The sequence below is a fragment of the Indicator indicator genome, chromosome 13, assembly GCF_027791375.1.
Source record: "Indicator indicator isolate 239-I01 chromosome 13, UM_Iind_1.1, whole genome shotgun sequence".
Classification (NCBI taxonomy): Eukaryota; Metazoa; Chordata; class Aves; order Piciformes; family Indicatoridae; genus Indicator; species Indicator indicator.
Window position 1 is genome coordinate 10,062,156 of NC_072022.1, and position 18,635 is coordinate 10,080,790.

The 18,635-nt window shown below is 52.4% G+C and overlaps 1 protein-coding gene across 1 annotated transcript; it reads right to left on the reverse strand.

The window, feature by feature from the left end:
• Window positions 1-283: 283 nt before the first annotated feature.
• Window positions 284-16,813, reverse strand: NMD3 (NMD3 ribosome export adaptor). Its single transcript, XM_054385964.1, has 15 exons — window positions 16,770-16,813; window positions 16,372-16,506; window positions 15,253-15,349; window positions 13,792-13,872; window positions 12,531-12,659; window positions 12,286-12,376; window positions 11,405-11,483; window positions 11,002-11,098; window positions 9,213-9,330; window positions 7,667-7,812; window positions 5,834-5,946; window positions 4,470-4,542; window positions 3,186-3,292; window positions 1,700-1,770; window positions 284-467 (listed from the first exon to the last, which is right to left on the reverse strand). The coding sequence occupies exons 1-15, from the start codon at window positions 16,811-16,813 to the stop codon at window positions 334-336; spliced, it is 1,515 nt and encodes a 504-aa protein (XP_054241939.1). The 3' UTR covers window positions 284-333.
• Window positions 16,814-18,635: the final 1,822 nt, after the last annotated feature.

Genomic DNA, 18,635 nt, shown 5'->3' on the forward strand with positions numbered 1-18,635 from the left:
GCAGGTAGTTGTAGCTAAAAATCTAGCAAAGTAAAATCAAACCTCTCCCTCTGTCCATCCTTCCAGCTGTCTTCAGCACAAGGTGAAGCTGGTCAGCTGCTGCAGAAGGAGAGAGAGCACTCAGGGACAACATGGCAATGCCTGCCCCAGGAATTGAAGTGAAATTTCTGATTCTCTCTGAAACACTAATTCAGGGCCATTACTTTGGGTTGTGGTGGCATCCATCAGGTCCCTTCTGATGGCCATGCCAGCAGTTGGTGTTGCTGACTTAGGTTTGGGTGGTTTTACCTCCTTAAGGGAATATTTCTGGCCTGGATGATTACTGCACTCTTCTTATTCTGTCATCATATTTGCTCCCTCCCCACCGGTGGCATCCTGGGAGATGTGGAGATCCTCCAGCATTTCAGCCAGGCTGATCCTTGGAGGACCATCATCATCAGTGTCACTCTCCACTGGAATGTCTGAATCTGCAAAAGTGCCAGCAAAGAAACAACAAACAGCTCAGCAAAGCAGACAAAGCCCAGCCCCCCTGAGCAGCCCCAAGGAAGGAGGGGAACAAACGCCCCCAGAACTCCCAAACAACAACCAAGCAAATGAAGAAACCAACCCCAACCAAACCCTGAACAGATCTCCCCATGGCAATTCCTTCAGGGAAAATCATTCAATCAGTAAGGCTGGAAGAGACTCTTTAAGCTAAGGGTTGGCCCAGCACTGCCAGCTCACCACTAAACCATGGCCCCCAGCACCACATCTCCAAGGCTTTGAAACCCCTCCACTGCCCTGGGCAGCCTGGGCCAGGCCTTGACAACCCTTTTGGGGAAGAAATTGTTCCTCATGTCCAACCTAAACCTCCCCTGTGGCAACTTGAGGTCATTTCCTCTCATCCTGTCACTTGCCATGTGGGAGAAAAGACCAATTCCCACCTGGCTCCAACCTCCTCTCAGGGAGTTGCAGAGAACCAGAAGGTCTCCCCTCAGCCTCCTTTTCTCTAGGGTGAGCCACCCCAGGTCCCTCAGCTGCTCCTTGTTAGGTCCCTTTCCACCAGGCAGTTTCCAGCCACTCTGCCTCAGGCCTTGAATGTTCATGGGGCTGTTGTGACCCAAGTGCAGGACTGTCCCTTGGCCTTGTTGAACCTCATCCCATTGGCCTTGCCCCAGCAATCCAGCCTGGCCAGCTCCCTCTGGAGACCCTCCCTACCCTCCAGCAGACCACCACTGCTGCTCAACTTGGTCTCACCTGCAGACCTGCTGAGGGTGCCTGGATCCCCTCACCCAGATCATTGATGCTGACATTAAAGAGCAGTGGCCCAGGGCTGAGCCCTGGGGAGCACCTCTGTGACTGGCCAGCAGCTGGAGTTCACTCCATTCCACACCACTCTCTGGCCATCCAGCCTGTTTTTCACCCAGCAAACAGCAGAGCTGTCCAAGCCATGAGCACCCAAGAGGCTGAACCATGACCCTTCACCCAGCAGAGGTTTTGAGGGGCTGGAGACAACTCACTTCTCTCTCTCATGTTAAAGACAAGCAAACAAAGGCCATCACCATCTGCCCAGTGCTTGTGAGATGCAGTGAAGAGCTGCTGCTGCTGCTGCTCTGCAGCACTTCCCCAGCCACCAGCTGCTCACAGAACCCAAACCCAGAACTCTTCACCCCAGCAGTCAGGATCCAGGTGCATGCAAGGAGCTGGGCAAAGGCCTTACTGCGGTAAATGTTGACATTCTTCCTGATGGCTTCATCTTCTTCCAGATCTTCAAGGAAGTCCTGGTATTGCCTGGCACAAAAGAATCCCTGCATTTAGTCACTCTGCCTTTGGATTCCTGGAAGTTTCTAAGCCCAAACAATGAAACCAAAGGAACAAAGCCTCATGGCTTTGCAATCCCCAGCCCTTCAGATGTGCCTCCTGGCAGCATTCCTGCATTTCCAACTCCTCCCTGTCTTTTTGTCTTTTTGTTAGTTCCCAAATAATGTTTTGGGTTTGTTTTGTTGTTTTTTTTTTTTTCTGCCCTGATTTATCTCTAATTGCCTGATTTTTTTTCCCCGCTCAGTTATTATTCAGAATCAGCTTTGCCAGTGCCTAAACCTGTGTCAAGCCTGATGTCCCAGTTTGTTATACTCATTATTATTATTTATCCCATTTCAGGTGTTCTTTGAGCTAGACACCAACTGTAAGCTACAGAGTCAATGCTTCTGGGATTGTTTCATGATTGCAGCTTTTCTTGGAAGAAAAAAAAAATAGGAAGTTTTTGATATTATGCACCAATAAACCTGAAAAAACCTTCAGGATTTAGTTGGTTTCCACATTCCCCTGGCCTCAGTATCCATGTTCCCCGAAAATTTAGGGGTAAGGATGAGCATAAATAAGGTGCAGGTGATTAAAGCACCTTCTGCACTAGGGAAGGGAAATGTAGATCCTGCAGAGAGCATGCTGGGATCAGCCTCTCCTGTGAGCCAGCATCATGCTGAGACAGATCCAGCAGCCTCTCCTTGTGCACACCAGGGCAGGTGTGCACCTGGCTTTATCCTCAGCTGAAATTCAGATTATTTTTCTACACTTACAGAACCATTAAGGCTGGAAAAGACCTCTAAGATCATCAAGTCCAACCTCCTGCCCAACACCTGCATGACCACTAGATCACATCTACCTGAAGAGATCCTGCAGGAAGGCTGCAGAGGGACTTTTGCTGAGGGGGTCTAGAGACAGGCCAAGGGGCAATGGTTTGAAGCTGAGGCAGAGCAGGGTTAGAGTGGAGCTGAGGAAGAAGTTGTTGAGCAGGAGGGTGGTGAGACTCTGGCACAGGCTGCTCAGGGAGGCTGTGGCTGCCTCCTTGCTGGGGGTGTTGAAGGCCAGGCTGGATGAGACCTTGAGCAGCTGAGTCTGGCTGAGAGGTGTCCCTGGGCATGGTGGGGAGGTTGGAGGAGATGAGCTCTGAGCTCCCTTCCAACCTGAGCCATTCTGGGATTCACAGAATAGTTTGGGTTGGAAAGGACCCTAAATATCATCTAGTTCAAACCCCTGCCATGGACAGGGACCCCTGCCACTAGACCAGGCTGCTGCAGGGAGGGAGCATCCACAGCCTCCCTGGGCAACCTGTTCCAGTGCCTCTGGAAAGAATTTCTTCCTCATCAACTCATGGGCACAGCGTCCTAGGCAGAAGGGACTGAAAAGCTGCACAGCAGATCCTGAACCTTTCATCATCTGACTCCATGCCTTCTCTGTCCCTTTCCAGCTCCTTCAGCTTCCAGTTCCTGCGGCGCTGGCGCTTGGTGCGGTCGTAGCTCTTCTTGATCAATACCTAGAGTGAAGACCAAGACCAGCAGGAGTTTACACACACACACCCCTCCAACACCACCAAGGGCACTCCCAAGATCCCAAACAACACTCAAGCCTAGAGCTGGAGCACCGTAAGTTCAGCTGAACAAACGCTGGAGGCAGTTGGTACTAAGTCCTAGACGGAGTTGCTGCCTCCTGCCTGGCGTGTTCAAGGCCAGGCTGGATGAGGCCTCAAGCAGCTGAGTCTAGTGGAGAGGTGTCCCTGGGCATGGTGGGGAGGTTGAATAGATGAGTTCTGAGGTTCCTTCCAACCTGAGCCATTCTGTGATTCTATGATGAAACAGGACTGATGAGGAGATGCCATGGCACCATCACATGATCTCCTTCGGCAGTAGGATCTTTGGAGGATAGGATGTTGGGAAGTGTTTCTGGTTGAAGCCCCAACTTCCTATGAATTTGAAAGTTTCCAAACCCTTTAGGTTATGTCCCTGAATCACAGAAACATTCAGGTTGGAAAAGAGCCTCAGCATCACCAAGTCCAACCCAGAACCCTACTCTGCAAGGCTCACCCCTAAACCATAGCCCCAAGCACCACATCCAAGCCACCTTGAAACACAGCCAGGCTTGGGGACTCCACCACCTCCCTGGGCAGCACATTCCTGTGCTTGACCACTCTTGATGGGAAAAATTTTTTCCTACTGTCCAATCTAAACCTACCCAGCGGCAGCTTGAGGCCATTCCCTCTTGTTCTGTCACTAATTAATTATGAGAAGAGACCAGCACCAACCTCTCTACAATGTCCCTTCAGGTAGTTGTAGAGAGCCAGGAGGTCTCCCCTCAGCTTCCTCCTTTCCAAACTAACCATCCCCAGCTGCTTCAGTTGCTCTTCATCAGATTTATTCTCCAGGCCCTTCCCAGCTTCCTTGCCCTCCTCCGGGCTGAAGAGGCTCACAGATGCTGGAGGTGTAGCACACCTCACTTGTGTGTGCTGGAAGCTAAGTGAATGTATTCCTTAACCACCCCTCACAAATGTAAGCAGGGAGGAAACAGTTCTCAGTGTCAGCTGATTTTCAGGTTTCAACATTCCTATCTCCTCATGCTTTAGGCACTACAAAAGCAGCAAGCATCTAAAAATCACCTTCCCCAACAACCCCTGGGTAAGGCAGAACTGTCTGGAGAGAGAAAGGAAATGTTCATACCACATCAGGGATGCTGTGTGGGTTCATCTTGTTAGCAAACTCATCATTCAAGTTGCAGTTTGCCAGGTCGAATCTGAAACAAAGACAGGAAATAGGAAATGAAAAGAAGGAAACAGGAATTTCTTCCTACCTTCAACAGAAGCCACCAGAACTACACCCAGGGTATCACCTTTGTATCAAAGAGCAGCAGAGTGCAAGTTACAGCTCTCCTCAGGCAGAGAAAGGCTTCCAGCTGAAGCAGAGAGCAAATAAATCCCCATCAGTATGCTGCTGTCCCAGAACCTGCTCTTCCAGCAGCACTCCCCAGCCTCTGACCCCAAAGAGCAAGAGTCAGGAGGTGCTGCTGGGCTCAAAACAGCTCACCTCATCTGCCTGAGAAACTGTCCTGTTTGTCACTCCCCAGCAAACAAAAAGGTCCTGCCTGGGACTTGAAAAATCCCTCCCAGCCATCAGTGTCTAAGCTGCTATTCCAACCTGCACTGTGCAGACAGAATCACAGAATGGTCTGGGCTGGAAGGGACTTCCAAAGCTCATCCAGTCCAACTCCCTGCACTCAGCAGGGACATCCCCAACTGGATCAGGTTGCCCACAGCCCTCTCCAGCCTCACCTTCAATATCTCCAGGGATGGAGCCTCAACCACCTCCCTGGGCAACCTGTTCCAGTGTTCCACCACCCTCCTGGTGCAGAACTTGTTCCTCACATCCAATCTCAATCTGCTCTGCTCTAGTCTGAAGCCATTGTCCCTGGTCCTGTCCCTGCAGGCCTTTGCAAACAGTCTCTCTGCAGCCTTCCTGTAGCCCCCTTCAGGTCCTGGCAGGCTGCTATTAGGTCTCCCTGGAGCCTTCTCTTCTGCAGGCTGAACACCCCCAGCTCCCTCAGCCTGGCCTCAGAGCAGAGCTGCTCCAACCCCCTGAGCATTTTCCTGGCCTCCTCTGGACCCTCTCCATCAGCTCCATGTCCTTCCTGTACTGAGGGCTCCAGACCTGCACACAGCACTGCAGGTGAGGTCTCAGCAGAGCAGAGCAAAGTGGCAGAATCACCTCTCTGGCTCTCTGGCAGTGCTGCTTTGGATGCAGCCCAGGCTGTGATTTGCCTTCTGTGCTGCAAGCTCACACTGCCTGCTCCTGGCCAGCTTCTCATCTACCAGCACCCCCCAAAACCCCCAGCTCTCTGCATATTAACAGCTCTTTTCTCCAGAGGACCTCTGCTAGAGCAAAAGCTTTGCTGTGTGAGGAGCCTCTCCTCATGGCCAAACTTTGATCTAAGCCTTTTGCTGAGCTCATTTAGAAACCACAACAGTTCAAAACTTCCTGTTGGGAATGCAGAAAATTCAGTCATTGAAGCTGCAACAAACAGAACAGACCCCAAAACCAGGTCACCAGGATTCAGAATGTGGCCCAAGTGAGTAGAGCAGAAGTATTGATGATCTGTGTTCAGCTCTGAGGTTTTCTGTACCCAGGCTTCAGCCAGAGTGTGCTGGAGGAACAAAAAAAAAAAAAAATAAAGAGTCTCACAATTAAATGCATCTTAACTGTGATTAACTCACTGTGCAACAGCACAGCTGCACTCTGTGTCACTGTCCTCATCACACTGCTAATTAAACTTGGATTTCTACACCAAGCACCCAGTGTATAACCTGCACCTCCTCACTTCTCAGCTCTGTGAAGGGAGGCACAACCACCACTCCTCACAACGACCTCTCAAAGGCTGTTCCTCAACCAGACAGCTTTTGAGTATTGGTGTTTTTAACAGAAGGAATTGGAAGGGACCTCTGGAGCTCACCCAGTCCAATCCCCTGCTCCAGCAGGGCACCCACAGCAGCTTGCCCAGCAGCACAATGCCCAGGGGGGGTTGGAAGCTCTCCACACAAGGAGACTCCACAACCTCTCTGGGCAGCCTGCTCCAGGCCTCCAGCACCCTCACAACAAACAACTTTCTCCTCCTCTTCAGGTGGAACCTCCTGGGTTCCACTTTGTGCCCATTGCCCCTTGGCCTGGGCACCACTGAGCAGAGTCTGGCCCCAGCCTCTTGCTCCCCACAGCTCCTTCGTCTCTTGCTGAGCATTGCTCAGCTGCCCTCTGGGGCTGCTCTTCTGCAGGCTCTCAGCCCCAGGGCTCTCAGCCTTTGCTCCTCACAGAGCTGCTCCAGGCCCCTCAGCAGCTCTGCAGCCTCCCCTGGCCTCTCTCCAGCAGTTCCCTGTCCCTCTTGAACTGGGGAGCCCAGACCTGGACCCAATATTCCAGATGTGATCTCACTAGGACAGAGTAGAGGGGGAAGAGAACCTCCCTCCAGCTGCTGGCCACACTCTTCTTCATGCACCCAGGACACCAGAGGCTTTCTTGGCCCCAGGTGCACATTGGTGGCTCAAGGTGAACTTCTTGTCCTCCAGCACACTCAGTATGTTCTCTAGAGAGCTTCTGCCCAGCAGGTCTCCCCTCACCTGTACTGGTGCAGGGGACTCTGTTCCTGTCCAGGTGGAGGACCCTGCCCTTGATAAACTTCATTTTCACTTCCTAACACTGAAGCACACACAGAGAAGACAACATTTAGCACTGAGCCATTACTCCTGATGAAGAGGAAATGTTTCTACACTTCCACAAAGGCGATTTAATAACTGCAGAGCTGCAAAGCTAATAGAAGAGAACTGAAAAATCACAGCAACAAGTGGAGTTGAAACTCCTTGACAGAGAAGAATCCCTGAGGGTGGAATTCAGAGAAGAGCTGGGCAGATTCCAAAGCACTGGTCACACCTTGGCTGGGAAGAGCTTTTGCCAGTGGCAAGAAACAGCAAAGCATTCTTAGGGTGTCAGGGAGTGATAGGACTCGGGGGGATGGAGCAAAACCAGAAATGAGGAGATTCAGGTTGGATGTCAGGAAGAAGTTCTTCCCCATGAGGGTGGTGAGAGACTGGCAGAGGTTGCCCAGGGAGGTGGTGGAAGCCTCATGCCTGGAGGTTTTTGCAGCCAGGCTGGATGTGGCTGTGAGCAACCTGCTGCAGTGTGAGGTGTCCCTGCCCATGGCAGGGGGGTTGGGACTGGCTGAGCCTTGAGGTCCCTTCCAACCCTGACAGTTCTATGAGTCTATGATTCTCTTGACTCTGCAAGGCAGAACAATTCAGAAGAGAGGTTCAGCTGAGTAGGGAAAGCAAGGGGGAGCAGAGCCCATAGCTCTGAAGCAAAGAGAGAGGAACTCTTACCTTGTTTGATCTTGCCCCTGCACCTGCCCCTTTCTTCTTTTCCTGAACCCTATTGATATCCACAATGATGAACTCCTCCAGCTGCTTGGGGTGGAAGAGGCTGTTGAAAGGATGGCGCCAGTAGGTGTTGCCATCAACTTCAGCAACTGCAAGGAGACAGCAGAATCAGCTGTGACCAGGGAGAGGGCTTCCTGGCAAGAAACTGAACAGAAAAGGATGCAGCCAAAACCTAGGCAATTACCAAATTCATCTTGTTAAAGTTTGACATTCCACAATCCCAGCATGGTGAGGGCTGGAAGGGACCTCTGGAGCTCACCCAGTCCAACCCCTGCTCCAGCAGGGCACCCACAGCAGCTTGCCCAGCAGCACAATGCCCAGGGGGGGTTGGAAGCTCTCCACACAAGGAGACTCCACAACCTCTCTGGGCAGCCTGCTCCAGGCCTCCAGCACCCTCACACCAAACAACTTTCTCCTCCTCTTCAGATGGAGCCTCCTGGGGTCCACTTTGTGCCCATTGCCCCTTGGCCTGTCCCTGGGCACCACTGAGCAGAGTCTGGCCCCAGCCTCTTGTCCCCCACAGCTCCTTTGTCTCTTGCTGAGCATTGCTCAGCTGCCCTCTGGGGCTGCTCTTCTCCAGGCTCTCAGCCCAAGGGCACTCAGCCTTTCCTTCCTAACACAATTAATAGTCTCCCACTGTACCACAAGTGTTTAGAACATAACCCATGCAGCAAACCTCTGCTACAAGAGCAGCTGATGTGTGACAGCCAGGTCCCATATCACATGTCTGCAGCCCAGAGCTGTTCAGGTGCAGGACTCCTGCTTCTGGGTTTGTCCTTATGAGAGGCATCTTGCTGCCATTTCCCCAGCAGAGTGCTGCTGGCACCCCAGTGGCCAGACTCATAATTCAGAGCAGAACTTGAGGCCAGCTCATTTTAGAGGAGTACACCTGACAAATGGGAAAGCTTAGGCTAAGCTTCCCCCAACCTCCCTCTCTGGAGGCACCCAACACCTGCCTGGATGTGCTGCTATGTGACACACTCTACATGACACTGTTGTAGCAAGGGGTTGGACTAAAGGATCAGGGAATGGTTGAGGCTGGAAAAGGCCTCCAAGACCACCCAGTCCAGCCATGCCCTAACTCTGACAAGGCTGGGGCTAAACCATGGCTCTCAGCACCACATCTCTGCCTCTTGGAAAGCCCTGCAGGGAGAGGGATTCAGCCACCTCCTTGGGGAGCCTACTCCAGTGTCTGGGAACCCTCTCAGACAGGAAGCTTCTCCAGAGGCCCCTTCCAACCCCTACCACCCTGCAGTTCTGTGATGAACTTCAAACACTGACAAAGCACATTTGTTGCCCAGGACACTTCAGAGACCAAGCTCAGTCTCAGTCCACTCTTAAATTTCCACACCAATGACTGTAAAGATAAATTGACAACATTGAGGTCTAACCCCACAAGAGTTCATGAAAACCCAACCCATCCAAGCAGGAGTTGTGGCACCAGCCAGCCCAGGTGCTGTCAGGGAGCAGAGAGGCAGCTGCAGCTTACTCTGGAGAGTGCTGGGATCGATGAGGTGGATGGTGCTGGTCACTCTGATGCACACACAGATCTGGCTCATGTTGCCAAGGCTCTGGGCCAGCTTGGGCGACAGGCACACGACATTGTCCTGGACACAAACACAGAAACATTTCCATCATTGTGTCCTACTCTGTTAATCAAGGTTCAGAGAAACCTGAAACCTGGGCTTAGAATCCCAGAAGGGCTCAGGATGGAAGGGACCTCAGAGCTCATCTGCTCCAACCTCCCCACCATGCCCAGGGACACCTCTCAGCCAGACTCAGCTGCTCAAGGCCTCATCCAGCCTGGCCTTCAGCACCCCCAGCAAGGAGGCAGCCACAGCCTCCCTGGGCAGCCTGTGCCAGAGTCTCACCACCCTCCTGCTCAACAACTTCTTCCTCAGCTCCACTCTAACCCTGCTCTGCCTCAGCTTCAAACCATTGCCCCTTGGCCTGTCTCTAGACCCCCTCAGCAAAAGTCCCTCTGCAGCCTTCCTCCAGGATCCCTTCAGGTCCTGGCAGGCAGCTCTGAGGTCCCCCTGGAGCCTTCTCCTCTCCAGGCTGCACACCCCCAGCTCCCTCAGCCTGGCCTCACAGCAGAGCTGCTCCAGACCTTGAAGCATCTTTGTGGCCTCCTCTGGCCTCTCTCCAGCAGCTCTGTGTCCACCAGATCAGGATGCAGGATTGGAGGTGAGGTCTGATCAGAGCAGAGCCAAGGGGCAGAATCCACTCTCTTGCCCTGCTGCCCACACTCCTCTGGCTGCAGCCAGCACACAGCTGCCTGCATGAGAGCACTGCTGGCTCCTGGGTGTGTTGGTTGATGAGAATCTCTCTTTCTTCAGAGATAGTCTCAACCCACTCTGCACTCAGCCTAGATTTGTATCTAGGCTCAACCCAGAGGCAGGACCTTGCACTTGGACTTTCTATTTCCAGTTCTCCACTCAGCAAGTCCCAAGGTACCTGCTGTCTGCACTTCCCATGCTCTGTGGGGAGCAAGCTGCCTCTCACCTTCCCAAATCCCCAACAAATCAGGCCTCCACCAGCAAAAGAAGAGAAGGCCTTAGGGGTGCTGGGGGATGAGAAGCTCAGCAGGAGCCAGCAGTGAGCACTTGCAGCCCAGAGAGCCAAGCAGAGCCTGGGCTGCAGCAAGAGAAGTGTGGGCAGCAGGGCCAGGGAGGGGATTCTCCCCCTCTGCTCCACTCTGTGAGACCACACCAGGAGCTCTGTGTCCAGTTCTGGAGCCTCTGTTCCAGGAAGGATCTGGAGGTGCTGGAAGGTGTCCAGAGAAGGGCCATGAGGATGAGCAGAGGGCTGGAGCTGCTCTGCTCTGGAGACAGCCTGAGAGAGTTGGGGTTGTGCAGTCTGGAGAGGAGAAGGCTCCCAGGAGACCTTCTTGTGGCCTTGCAGGATCTGAAGGGGGCTCCAAGAAAGCTGGGGAGGGACTTTTGAGGGTGTCAGGGAGTGATAGGACTGGGAGGAATGGAACAAAACTAGAAATGGGGAGATTCAGATTGGATGTTAGGAAGAAGTTCTTCCCCATGAGGTTGGTGAGAGACTGGCAGAGGTTGCCCAGGGAGGTGGTGGAAGCCTCATGCCTGGAGGTTTTTGCAGCCAGGCTGGATGTGGCTGTGAGCAACCTGCTGTAGTGTGAGGTGTCCCTGCCCATGGCAGGGGGGTTGGGACTGGCTGAGCCTTGAGGTCCCTTCCAATTCTCTGATTCTATAGAAGCAGTTTCTACCCAGTGCAAGGAATACCCTGGAGGTGAGGCAGGGAGCAGCTACCTTGCAGATGGGCACAATCTCCACAGAGAAGGTGCTCTTGTAGTTGTAGCTGTTGCTGTGGATGTCGTGGGAGATCAACCGCTGCGAGGACTTCGCTCTACAAAACACAGAAAGAAAAGAGTCTGCAGGCACCAGGGAGAGAACACTGCTTGAAGCAGGAGCTGGTCAGCACAAACCACAGCCCTGGGAAGTACAGCCCTGTGCGTGGCAAGTATTAAGGAAGCACAGAAATGCTTGGGGGTTGGTTTTGCAATGGTTAAATGGAAAACATGGGACTTGTGCAGCAGGGGTTTTGGTCTGGTTTAGTTAGCCAGCAGGTTCCTTCTGCTTCTACTTGCAGAGTACTTTGTAAATGAAGGATAAAAGAGAGCTCCCAAAAACTTTTCAGTATTCAAGGGCATACCTAGATGGAACTGTACACTGAAGGAAGTCTACCATCTTCTGGGCCTGCTGCTTGGAAGAATAATAGAAGTCCAGGCCATCTGAGAGAGAAGAAAGCTTGATGAACACATCTGCTGCAAGGTCTGTGTTGGACTGTCATCTGTGAGACACAGGCCAAGGGATCTGCTGCTTGTCTCATCTCATGCAGCACAGCAGACAAACTGCATCATGGCAGCCCAAGATACTCCATCCAGAGGAGTGTGGGCAGCAGGGCAGGAGAGGGGATTCTCCCCTCGACTCTAATCTGCTCAGACCCAACCTCCAATCCTGCCTCCAGTTCTGGTGTCCCCAGCAGAAGAAGGACACAGAGCTGCTGGAGAGAGGCCAGAGGAGGCCACAAAGATGATCCAAGGGCTGGAGCAGCTCTGCTGTGAGCACAGGCTGAGGCAGCTGGGGGTGTGCAGCCTGGAGAGGAGAAGGCTCCAGGGGGACCTCAGAGCTGCCTGCCAGGACCTGAAGGGATCCTGCAGGAAGGCTGCAGAGGGACTTTTGCTGAGGAGGTCTAGAGACAGGCCAAGGGAAAACGGTTTGAAGCTGAGGCAGAGCAGGGTTAGAGTGGAGCTGAGGAAGAAGTTTTTGAGCAGGAGGGTGGTGAGACTCTGGCACAGGCTGCCCAGGGAGGCTGTGGCTGCCTCCTTGCTGGGGGTGCTGAAGGCCAGGCTGGATGAGGCCTTGAGCAGCTGAGTCTGGCTGAGAGGTGTCCCTGGGCATGGTGGGGAGGTTGGAGTAGATGAGCTCTGAGGTCCCTTCCAACCTGAGCCATTCTGGGATTCTCTGACTGTCTGTTCACACAAGCACCCTTCCAAGACAAGCAGGTTGGTCTGTTGCCCCTTCCCCACTCACCATGGATTTCTTTGATACGAAGTGTGTTCTGGTGAAGCCTGTGCTTCAAAATCAGCTGCTCCAAATAGTAGAAAGTCTTCTTGTGCAGAGTCTGAAAATTCAACAAAGGTAAAATGATGGAGGTTAGGAACAAGACCCCCGTCATCATTTAGAAAGAATGAACTAATAATATTGGACAGCAGAAATGAAAGTTGTTCCCCCCAGTATTTGTGCACCAGGACAACTAAAAAGTCAGTTTTCTCTACCTTCTGCCTGACTTGCACCACAGCTTTCCAGAAATCCTTAGCTTCAATCCTGTGGCAGTCTTCACACATCTGAGACTGCACTATGTACTCCACCACAAAGACCTGCTGGAGGACTGCTCCGTTCATCACCTGCAAAACAGCAGTTGGAGAGGTGAGTGCTGTGGAAGCACAAAGGCAGTTTCCAGCAGCATGCTGTAAAAGCTGTCTTGGTGCAGCAGGACTTCACTGGAACAGCCAAAGACCTTCTTCAGAGGGGCACTTGAGTGACAGAAATGAAGCAGGCTGAAATCACTGTTCAGAGAATCATGAAGGGTGGACACACTCCAGCCTCTCAATCTCCTTCCTGGACTGAGAGGCCCAAAACCGAATCCAATATTCAAGGTGCAGCCTCGCCAGTTGCTGGTACAGGGGAACAATCCCTGCCCTGATCCTGCTGATCAAACTACTTCAGATCCAGGCCAGGATGATGTTTATACATTCTTGGCCACCTGGGCACACTAATGGGGGTCACAGATTCATAGAAGGGTTTAGATTGAAAGGGACCTTGAAGGTCATCCAGTCCCAACCCCCTGCCATGGGCAGGGACACCTCCCACCAGCCCAGGCTGCTCAAGGCCTCATCCAACCTGGCCTTGAACACCTCCAGAGAGGGGACATCTACAACCTCCCTGGGCAACCTGTTCCTGTGTCTCTCCAGCTTCACTGTCCAGAATTTCTTCCTCATCTCCAGTCTCAATCTGCCCTCCTCAAGCTTGAATCCATTCCCTCTCATCCTATTACTACAAGCCCTTGTAAAAATCCCTTCCTATCTTTCTTGTAACCCCCTTCAGGTACTGGAAGGCTGCTCTAAGGTCTCCCTGGAGCCTTCTCTTCTGCAGGCTGAACAGCCTCCAACTCTCTCAGCCTGTTCCCATAGGGGAGGTTCTCCAGCCCCCTGATCATCTTCGTGGCCTCATCTGGACCTGCTCCAGCAGCTCCAGGTCCTTCTTCTGCTGAGGGCACCAGAACTGGAGGCAGTGCTGCAGGTTTGGCCTCACCAGAGCAGAGGGCATCTTAAGCCAGCTGCTGACTGCCACCCCCAGGTCTTTTTCTGCAGGACAGAAATCTTAACTCTCAAGACAAGCCAGGTGACACATGCTGGATTTCACCAAAGGGAATCACTTACCTAAGATACAGCCAGGAGAAAGAAATTAAAACCAAATCATGCTGTGTGCCACAAAGGCTTTTTAAAAGCTCCACACAGAACGCTGTGCTCCAGTTACCTCTTTCTGAACAGTCAGCTTCAGCTTCAGCCTCTTGGAGTGTGGCTCAGTCCAAATGAAGCCTGCATCAATCAGCCGGACCTGCCAGGGGCAAGGAACAAGAACTCAGCTACTCCCAGCACTACTACCAGTAGTCAGTTACAAACACCCAGCCCCAGCTACCACACAAGAACAAGCTCCTGGTCTAGCTCAAGCAAGTGAGGAAGTGATTAACATTCAATTAAAACTCAAATGTGTGATTTTCAACTTGATCTATATCCAGCCCTCCGCAGCCATCTTCCATGTGGTCCAATCCCAGCAAGAGTAAGAAATTTAGAACCCTGGGACAAGACCAAGGGGCAATAAATGGAAACTGCAGCACAGGAGGTTCCACCTCACCATGAGGAGGAACTTCTTCACTGGGAGGGTCCCAGAGCCCTGGCACAGGCTGCCCAGAGAGGTTGTGGAGTCTCCTTCTCTGGAGCCTTTGCAGCCCTGTCTGGATGTGTTCCTGTGTGACCTGTGCTGGATTCCATGGTCCTGCTCTGGCAGGGGGTTGGACTGGATGGTCTCTGGGGGTCCCTTCCAACCCCTAACATCCTCTGAACCAACTTTAAACACATGGAGAAAAAAAAACCTGTAAAATTAAGGTGCATTAAAACCAGATTGCCTTCCTCACTCACCTGCCATCTCCACAGCAGCAATTCTGCAGCATACTCTGTGCTGTGAAATCAGTGACCTGCACTGCAAGAGCCTCCTCAGCATGCTTAGGAATTTTTTGTCAGAGCCTGTCTTTCTGCCAAATCCTCCAGAATTCTGGTAGGGAGTTATTTGAGGGCAGATTGGATTCTCTATGGTTAATAACTCAACCCCAGCTCCAATCCTTCCTCCAGTTCTGGTGTCCCCAGCAGAAGAAGGACACAGAGCTGCTGGAGGGAGGCCAGGGGAGGCCACAAAGATGATGCAAGGGCTGGAGCAGCTCTGCTGTGAGCACAGGCTGAGGCAGCTGGGGGTGTGCAGCCTGGAGAGGAGAAGGCTCCAGGGGGACCTCAGAGCTGCCTGCCAGGACCTGAAGGGATCCTGCAGGAAGGCTGCAGAGGGACTTTTGCTGAGGGGTCTAGAGACAGGCCAAGGGGCAATGGTTTGAAGCTGAGGCAGAGCAGGGGTAGAGTGGAGCTGAGGAAGAAGTTGTTGAGCAGGAGGTGGTGAGACTCTGGCACAGGCTGCCCAGGGAGGCTGTGGCTGCCTCCTTGCTAGGGGTGTTGAAGGCCAGGCTGGATGAGGCCTTGAGCAGTTGAGTCTGTCCATCCCCTGGGCATGGTGGGGAGGTTGAAGCAGATGAGCTCTGAGCTCCCTTCCAACCTGAGCCATGCTGTGATACAAAAGGTTCAAACTCTCCATAAGGATCAAACTCTGAGGTCTAAGTTAGCTCAACTCCACTTTCTGCACTACCAATGGACACACTAGGAAACGTCCACTCACCTTGCTCAGAGAAGCTTTGATTTTTTTAAGACACAAAGCAAGAAGCTCTCTTGATTCTAAGGCACACTGAATCCAGGTTCCTGGAGGCTGAAGATACCTATGAGACAGGAAGCATTTTAAGGCACACTGAAGCTGCTTCATCACATTAAATCACTCAAAAGATGAGAGCAGTTATTTCCCAGGTTTGCAGTTTTAATACCAATGTTTTGTCAGTGAGATGCAGACAGGCTAGAGAGTTGAGTGGAGAGGAACTTAATCAAGTTTAGCAGGAGCAAGTGTCAGGTCCTGCACATGGGGAGGAAAAACCTCCTGCACCTGTACAGGTGAGAGGTGACCTGCTGGGAAGCAGCTCTGCAAAGAAGCAGCTTGGAGTTTTCTTTCCTCTGAGGGTGCTGGAGCCCTGGAGCAGGCTGCCCAGAGAGATTATGGAATGTCCCTCTCTGGAGAGCTGCCAAAGCCACCTGCCCATTGTGCTGCTGGGCAAGCTGCTGTGGGTGCCCTGATTTAGCAGGGGGGTGGACTTGATGGTCTCCAGAGGTCCCGTCCAACTCCACCATGCAGGGATTCTGTGATCAGCCATACAGCTAAAACTTCTGCCTCCCTTAGCATTAAAACTCACCCCAAGTGCAGCCACACTTTTACTGCCCTCTTTATCACTATGCCCACTTTTCTTCCAAGGACCAAAACCTCTCTTCTTTAAATCTTTTAGTCTCTACATTCCAATACCTTTCTACTTCCACAAGAAATACAAGAAATGTGCTGAAAAATCCCAAGAGGTGAGATTAAAGCATGCAGAACCATCTGTCCAGCTTTCCAGCCCCAGTCACCCTCCAAGAGGCCCTGCTTCCAGCCCCAGGAGAGGAGGAGGAGGGAAAACTTAGACTAAATACCAAAAAGGAGTTCTTTCCAGTGAGGGTGGGGAGACACTGGAACAGACTGCCCAGGGAGGTCGTGGATGTCTCCTCCCCGGAGGTGTTCAAGGCCAGGCTAAATGAGGCATTGAGCAACCTGGGCTGGTGGGAGGTGTCCCGTGGCAGGGGGGTGGGAATCAAATGATCATTAAGGTCCCTTCCAACTCAAAGGAGCCCGGGATTCTCTGAAGGGGTAGTGGCGGCTCACCTTTCGCACTGCTTGCAGAAGTGGACGGTGCCCTGCTTGGGGATGCCCTCGGTGATGTCCACCTGCGCCCGCAGGCAGCCCACGCACATGTTGGCCGGGTTGGGCGGGACCGGCACACCGCACTGGCAGCACAGGCTGCAGACAAGACACGGAGGCAAAGTCAGGCACCGGCGGCAGCTCTGTCCGCACCACACAACCAAACGTTCGTGCAGGCTTTCGATTTCATTTCATTTTTAAAGCCCCAAAGAAAAGCGGCGCCGTCGCTCGGCCGTCACCCTGGTCCCCAACACTACTACCTCCAACCCAGTTAATGGCTGCCCGGGCGCATTCCCCCCGCACCCTGTGGCCGAGTCCCGGCCGGCTGAACCCCGCCACCGCCGAGCCCGGCCGCCGCTTACATGTTTCCCTGTGTGGGGGCTGCCGGCCCCGTCATGTACTCCATCGCGGCGGCCGCGACTGCACGTCAGGGGCCGGCTTCCGGCAGCGAGAGGAAGGGGCGGAAAGCCGCGGTCCCGCGAGAGCCGGCGGCGGGGCGGGGCGGGCTGGAGCGGGGCGGACTGAAGTGGGCGGGGCGGACTGAAGTGGGCGGGGCGGGAGCGGGGTGGAGCGGAGCGGGCTGAAGTGGGCAGGACGGGACGGGACGGGACGGGACGGGAAGGGCTGGGCTGGGCTGGGGCGGGGACGGCTGGGGCGGATTGCGGCTGTGGCCGTGGCCGTGGGTGGGGCAGGGGCGGGGGCGGGGGCGGGGGCGGGGGCAGGGGCAGGGGCAGGGGCAGGGGCAGGGGCAGGGGCTGGGGTAGCGATAGGGCGCGGAGCGGAGGTGCGGAGGTACGCGGGCCGCGCAGTGGCGGCGGACGCTGTCCCTCGGTGCATGGGTCTCGGTTGCGGACCACGCTGTAATTAGTGGCTCGTGGACACATTAACAGTTTTTCTTTTTTTCCTTGGAAAATCTCGGGATTGATGTCACAAGCAGGGAGCTAAACATTTTTAAGCTGAGTCACGCATTTAGGAAATGGCCTCAAGGTGTACCAAGGGAAGTTTTAGGTTAGACAGTAGGTTAGACTCTTTTCCAAGCTAAACAGCCCCAGGGCTCTCAGCCTCTCCTCCTCACAGAGATGTTGAGCAGCTTTGGAGCCTCCGCTGGACTCTCTCCAGTAGTTCCCTGTCATTGATCAGATCCCCTCTCAATCTTCTCCTCTCCAGACTAAACACCCCCAGGGCTCTCAGCCTCTCCTCCTCACAGAGATGTTGAGCAGCTTTGGAGCCTCCGCTGGACTCTCTCCAGTAGTTCCCTGTCATTGATCAGATCCCCTCTCAATCTTCTCCTCTCCAGACTAAACACCCCCAGGGCTCTCAGCCTCTCCTCCCCAGGCAGTGCTGCAGTCCCTTCAGCATCCTTGGAGCTCTCCCTTAGACTCTCTCCAGCAGATCCATGTCCCTGTTGAACTGGGGAACCCAGAACTGGATGCAGTATTCCAGGTGGGGGTCTCACTAGGGCAGAGTAGAATAGTTCAGTCTGTTTGGGTTAGATTCTGTTTGTGGTGCAGCCATTCCCTTTGGGCAAGAGGAGCTGCCAGGAGGCTAAGGTGTGCTTGCACATCAGTGTTTGCTGTCTGCAGGGTCACAGACTCTGTGTTACTACAGAGGAAAGCAGAGCTGAACTTCATCAAGGAGCCGTGTATGGTTTGTTTAGTGTGGTGATATCCTGGTGGAAAGGAAGAGATGTTTTGGTTGCTTTAGAGTTGCTTTGGGGGACTGAAAAAAATGTAAATCACAGGCTGGTCAAGCTGTCTGCTTTGTTTTTACTTCTTTGGCAGATTTTTCTTTAGTGGGCTGCTTTTGTGTTCACAGGCTGTTACTCAGCACTCCTTTGAAAGCAAGATTCTTTGCAGACCTCTCTGGAGTCTTACCGTGGACCATATTATTGAAAATGAAAAGAATGAAAAAAATTTAAAAAAGATTAAAAAAAAAAAAAGAAAAAGAATTTTAAAAAAGAAAAATAATTTTTAAAAAGAAGAAAAAAGAAAAAGAATAAAAATAAAAAGAAGAGAGAAAAGAATATAAAAAAATAAAAAAATTAGAAAGGAAAAAGAATATAAAAAAGAAAAAGAAAAAATTTAAAAAGGAAAAATAATATTAAAAAGAAAAAGAAAAAAATAAAAAAGGAAAAAGAATGAAAAAGAATAAAAAAGAAAAATAATTAAAAAAGAATAAAAAATAAAAAGAATTAAAAAATAATTTAAAAAGGAAAAAGAATAAAAAAA

Coding starts and splice junctions, on each gene's coding strand:
- NMD3 (XM_054385964.1), bottom strand. CDS start 16,813: ATGGAGTACATGACGGGGCCGGCAGCCCCCACACAGGGAAACAT. Junction 11,099..11,404: donor CAGTGTACAGTTCCATCTAG/GTATGCCCTTGA, acceptor TGTGTTTTGTAG/AGCGAAGTCCTCGCAGCGGT. Junction 1,771..3,185: donor ATGGAGTCAGATGATGAAAG/GTTCAGGATCTG, acceptor CTTTTGTGCCAG/GCAATACCAGGACTTCCTTG.